The following is a 5,642-nucleotide window of genomic DNA, read 5'->3' as shown; positions in this document are numbered from 1 at the left end:
ATATATATATGTATATACAAATGCAAATATGTGTGTTGCTATTACGTTTCTTTAGGTTTTAGCTACAAAAAATCTTTTTTTATTGAATGCTATCGATTTTGATAAGCTTGATTTGGCAATCCCCTTATTGAGGTTGAAAGATGTCGAATGCTAAAATTGACGATAAGCAAAGCAATAATTTGATATTTTTAACTTGCTACGGAGATAGCACTAAAGTCCAAAGCTTATTACAACTTTTTTCATATGTACATACATATTTTTAGCACTTAATCATATGCGTGGTCGTAACATATTTAAACCGATTAATTAAGTCTCAAGGATTTGCTTTGTCATTTGAAAGATATTCAACATTTTTACGGAACATTTCACTTTTTTCATAAAGCCGTTAAAACTAGTTATTTCGTGGCGTTTTCTTTTCTCGAAAAAAATGTCACCTTTTTATATGGCAACATTATCAGAGTGCAACATTTTAAAGAAAGATCATGCAATATGCATGTGAAGATGCTGAGAAAAGAACACAAAGACTTCACAGCCCTGGCGCAGGGCGGAATAGATGCAACAATATTTCGAGAAAAGAAAACGCTATCAGTAAACGAATCTCGTATTAATCAAATGCTACTAACAAAAGGTTCAACGACATGTATTATCATCTTAATTTAGTTCCTAGAATTACGTACATTTTAAGCACATATTTTAAACCTCTTACATCCTTCCAGGTAAATGGTGGGGACCACAGAATCGCCAGCCAATACTCGCACTCCACGGTTGGCAGGACAATGCCGGTACATTCGATCGTCTATGTCCACTGCTGCCGGCGCACATTCCAATACTCTGCATTGATCTCCCCGGCCATGGTAAGTCGTCACACTATCCAAAAGGAATGCAGTATTTGATCTTTTGGGATGGCATTGCCCTCATACGGCGCATAGTACGCCGCTACGGTTGGGAGAATATGACACTGATGGGCCATTCCTTGGGTGGCGCATTGACTTTCATGTATGCGGCTAGCTTCCCAAATGAAGTGGAAAAACTCATTAACATCGATATTGCTGGACCAACAGTGCGCAATGTTGACCATTCTGCGGAAAAAACTGGCTGGGCAATAGATAAAATGTTGGATTACGAGAATTTATCGCTGAACAAGATGCCCTGCTATAATTATGAAGAAATGATTAAATTAGTTGTAGATGCGTATGATGGTTCAGTGGATGAAGAGGGTGCAAAGGTGTTGATGCGGCGTGGCATGTCACCAACACCAGCCGAAATAAAAAAGGATGGATTTAATTTTGCACGCGATGTGCGCTTGAAAGTGAGCTTGCTTGGCATGTTCACGAAAGAGCAAGTTATAGCTTATGCAAAGCTTATACGCTGTAAAGTACTCAATATACGTGCTGATCCCGGCATGACGTTTCAAAATCCACTATTTTACGCCGAGGTTATTGAAACGCTGAAAAAGAACGCAGAGTTAGTGATATTTGAGAAAGTACCTGGTACGCACCATTTGCATCTGGTTACCCCGGAACGAGTGGCGCCCGTAATAGCTGATTTTATGTTAAAGTCTTAAATATGACTAGTTGATTTAGTAGAGGCTCTAATCTACATTATAATACTAGTAACATCTAAATATATTTTTTAAGAAATTAAGCATGTGTATGCCACAAGTGGATTTTAAAATTAATTGACGTAAGAATGAAAATTATCAAGTATTAAATGTTTGCACTTCAGGATGCGTATGTGATACATTTTCTTTATTACAACAATTCAAAAAAAGGTTTGAAACGCTTTATGGAAAGAGATTGTCGGAAGCACCACCTTCCAAAAAGAAATGTAAGATTCTTCTATCGATTAAATATTTCAAATCTATTTACACTTAACTTTTATGAATTCAGCGCTTTTTATGTTTGAATGTCGTTGATGTTAATAATAGGAAGCAAGTTGAATGTGGGGCAATTTGGTACTTTAAAATTTTCTATAATTTACAATTAATACCAATTATAAAATTATCGGTAATTTTGCGCAAAAAATAAAAAGGCGAACAAATAAACAAAAAAAGTACGCACGCAAAAAAACTAAAATATCTAAATAATAACAATAATAAAAAGGCGTTATAGCATCACGCAATTTTTCGTTTTATTTACTTTACTAACCACCCTTCTGGCATTCTGCTTGTTGGCTTGACAACCAAGTGTTTGGTATAGACGAGACGCTTACAGCCAGTGGTTGTACATATTTTTAAGCTTAATTTTCTTATTTTTTTTTACCAAACTAGATGGCAGTGAACTTGCACTCAGTAGCTTTTCAAGTTTTCAATACAGAAAATAGTGGTTAATTATATACTAAACAAAGGAGTAAACGAGTTTCATAAATGGATGTAATCAGCGAAATTAATGAAAAGTATTCTGCATTGGAGGCAGAAATCGATAAGAGGTTGGAGAAAATGTAAGTAGTAACCGCTGTATGGAGATAGTGGCGAACTGATATGTACATATTTACATGCATATCAAAAGGTGCAAACTCTCAGCCCAAAAGTATGCACTATAAACGTGATGGTTTATGTTAATTTCGATAAGTAGACGGCCAATATCTGGAAACTTTAGGATTATAATAGATTTTGGGATTTTGTAATTATGGGTTGCAGTTAAATAGAGAAAACTTTACAGGTATAACTTAACTTCGCCATACGTATAGGTAAAATAGTAAAAATAATAAATATAGTATAAAATAGTAAAATTGGTTTTGCAAAGGATTTTCGGTTAAACCTTATCCAAGCACACCGTGATATGTTAATGTATAGTATTACGATTTGTATTTTATTTTTCAGCAAAGCCGATGAAAAGAAGTTGGAAAAGTTGCAGGAGCAAAACGGCAACCAAACTGCAGCGCAGACAACTAAAGTTCTTCCTACGAAGAATCAATCGCGAGAAATACAAATTTACTAAAGTAGGTATTTGGGCAATAAATTTATGCAAATGTGCATATAAAAAAAAAAAAAAATCGGTAATGTTTTCCATCGGAAATATAAAATTCAATACATGTTAATACTTCTGCCAAAATATTTCTTAAAAATATTAACGTTTAAAAATATAACTAGCTCCAAAAATCGAGTTTTTTTATAAGTAAATTTAGTTTTTAAAAAAATATATATATATTTTTTTTAATCACCTCATATTATCAAAGAGTTTGAGTTTAAAAACCGCAGCTTTTTTTTTTGGTGATGCATCCTAATGTACCTCACTACATAAACCCAGTGTTCATATTTGTACACACATACGTTACCCTAATATAAAAAGGCCCTAACTAANAAAAAAAAAAAAAAACGGTAATGTTTTCCATCGGATATATAAAATTTAATACATTTTAAGACTTCTGCGAAAATATTTCTTAAAAATATTAACATTTATGCGAGTTAACCTATTGGAAAATAACTAGCTCCACATTTTTTTATAAGTAAATTTAGTTTTTAAAAATGTATATCTATATTTTTTTTTAGATCACCTCAGAATATCAAAGAGTGTGAGCTCAAAAACCGCAGCTTTTTTTTTTGGTGATGCATCCTAATGTACCTCACCACATAAACCGAGTGTTCATATTTGTACACACATACGTTACCTTAATATAAAAAGGCCCTAACTAATTTTCTTTAAAAATTCAGCTTTATATAAAAGTGGGTAGATTACTCATTAAAGGCCTAATAAAATCTGAAAAATTACTGTTTATTAAAAATCATTTTATTACTACTTTGTAAATAAATAAAAATGTTAGACCTATCTATATTTTATTATAAAGTTAATTAGCTCCGTGTTAAGGGTAAGGAAAAGGAAGTCCAGGGGATTGATAATTCACTATCCACTTTCACGTGGGATCAATCCCCTTTATCCGCTTCGCCATATTTACATTAGTGTTGTACATACTAGTTATGTTATCACAGAAATCAATTACATATATATGTATATACTTAATATACATATGTACAGTATATAAATTGTATTAATTGTTGTTTTTTTGTGTTTTTACCTATTCTTGTAGTCATTGGAAATAGCCAAAGCGCGTTTACGTTCGCGTTCCACTTTCTCGCCAGTTGAGCAAATATTGGAAAAGGCAATCGCAAACTATAAAAGGGACTTGGAAACGTCACAGCAACTATCTTCACGCTTCAAACAAGTGCAAATTTATGAAGCGTCACCAGCTGCAGGCCCTGATCGAGAAAATGGAGACCAAGAATAGAAGCCAGGGAAAATGACATACATACACACATACATAAACACATATAGGCTATACATACCATACATATGTATGTATGCATTTGTATGCAAATGAGCTCATATTTTATGCATCTGTATCGAATTGATTACACTTATCGGTCATTTACTAAAACACTGTGTCAAACATTTTTTTTTTTGTTAGAAAACGCGTTTAAAGTTTTCAATTTGCTCGTAAAATGCAGAAAAAAATAAACACATAGGTATTATCTACTTACTGGGAAACTACACAAAATTTTAGCACTCAGTATTTGCACAATTGGGGGCTTCATCTAAAGTGATAAACTGTCGATAAACGTTATAAATGATACATTTCTATTAAAAAACCCGATTAACACGTTTATCGCCATTTTATCACTTTAGATAAATACCCCTAATATTGAGCATGATAAAATGAATAATTTTGCATCATTTGCCCAAAAATTTGATTTTTTTTAAGTTATGGCGGTCTTTTAGAAAGTGAGTGATATGTATAAACTGTTTGATTAAAAAATAAAAGAAAAATAAAAATAGCAAGACATCTTTTATTACATTAAGAACTACATATTATTAAAACGGAATTGCAGAGTTACTTCGAAATAAAAATATATTTAGAGATCACTCAAAGCACTCAGAGATTTCCATATATTTTAGATGAAAAAAAAAAACATTTTTCGTGGAAATGGTATAGAATTTTTAAGAATCAATGGGACTGTTCAGGATCTTGTACATAAATATGCTCTTGGATTTGCATATTCGTTGCATTTGTAAATTTACAAGAATAAAATGCACGCGGTTGTCATGGCAGCAAGCATAAACAAATTTATTTTGCTATTAGTCTGAAAAAAAAAATTAAATATCAGAAGAGTAAAATAAAGTAAAAAAAACGCCCCCCGAAGGGGCCAGATCTATCCTAATATATCCTCCATCCACCACCTGACTACGCCACTGTGCAGGATGATTTAAGTGTCACCGAAAAATACTTAAATGTCAAAAAAATATTATTTTTTTCGAAATTGCCTTGCATATTTACTTTAAGGGCTGGTTACTCAATGTCTAGTTAACACTAATCTCCGGTTAAACATCGTTATGGATGTCTTCGATTCCATGCATTTAACAGGGAGTCGGTAACGTCGATATCTATGTTTAACCGGAGATTAATGTTAACCTGACATTGAGTAACCGGCCCTTAGTATGGAAATAGCGCTTTCGTAAATCGGCGGTTAGCAGCTCACTAGTTGTATGTACATATATTTCAGTATAAGCAGCCATATCGGAAAAACGTGTATCCCAATAGGAAAATGTAATGTATAGTAATCGAAAAAGTAATCAGTATAACAACCCTTTTCACATTCGAAAAGGCATTTTTTACCCCAGGGCGATGTCCTAAGAAATGTGTGGCAT

The 5,642-nt window shown here is 33.0% G+C and overlaps 2 protein-coding genes across 2 annotated transcripts; both read left to right on the top strand.

Annotated features, from left to right (window-relative positions):
* Positions 1-466: 466 nt before the first annotated feature.
* LOC108379885 (probable serine hydrolase) lies at positions 467-1,733 on the top strand. Its single transcript, XM_017636243.1, has one exon. It carries the CDS (start codon positions 881-883, stop codon positions 1,562-1,564), a length of 684 nt encoding a protein of 227 aa, XP_017491732.1. The 5' UTR covers positions 467-880; the 3' UTR covers positions 1,565-1,733.
* Positions 1,734-2,365: 632 nt separating this feature from the next.
* On the top strand, positions 2,366-4,224 carry LOC108379884 (uncharacterized). Its single transcript, XM_017636242.1, has 3 exons — positions 2,366-2,439; positions 2,822-2,894; positions 4,027-4,224. Exons 1-3 carry the CDS (start codon positions 2,366-2,368, stop codon positions 4,222-4,224), a joined length of 345 nt encoding a protein of 114 aa, XP_017491731.1.
* Positions 4,225-5,642: the final 1,418 nt, after the last annotated feature.

Source organism: Rhagoletis zephyria, unplaced genomic scaffold, assembly GCF_001687245.7.
Source record: "Rhagoletis zephyria isolate East Lansing unplaced genomic scaffold, Rhagoletis_zephyria_1.1 Rzeph_scaffold_17594, whole genome shotgun sequence".
NCBI classification, from domain to species: Eukaryota; Metazoa; Arthropoda; class Insecta; order Diptera; family Tephritidae; genus Rhagoletis; species Rhagoletis zephyria.
This window is presented reverse-complemented; position numbering and strand designations above follow the sequence as displayed.

Bases quoted from the DNA above. Each gene is read 5' to 3' on its own strand.
- LOC108379885 (XM_017636243.1), top strand. From the start codon at position 881: ATGCAGTATTTGATCTTTTGGGATGGCATTGCCCTCATACGGCGCATA.
- LOC108379884 (XM_017636242.1), top strand. From the start codon at position 2,366: ATGGATGTAATCAGCGAAATTAATGAAAAGTATTCTGCATTGGAGGCA. The intron at 2,440-2,821 runs GTAAGTAGTAAC...TTTATTTTTCAG, and splicing joins GATAAGAGGTTGGAGAAAAT to CAAAGCCGATGAAAAGAAGT. The intron at 2,895-4,026 runs GTTCTTCCTACG...CTATTCTTGTAG, and splicing joins CTGCAGCGCAGACAACTAAA to TCATTGGAAATAGCCAAAGC.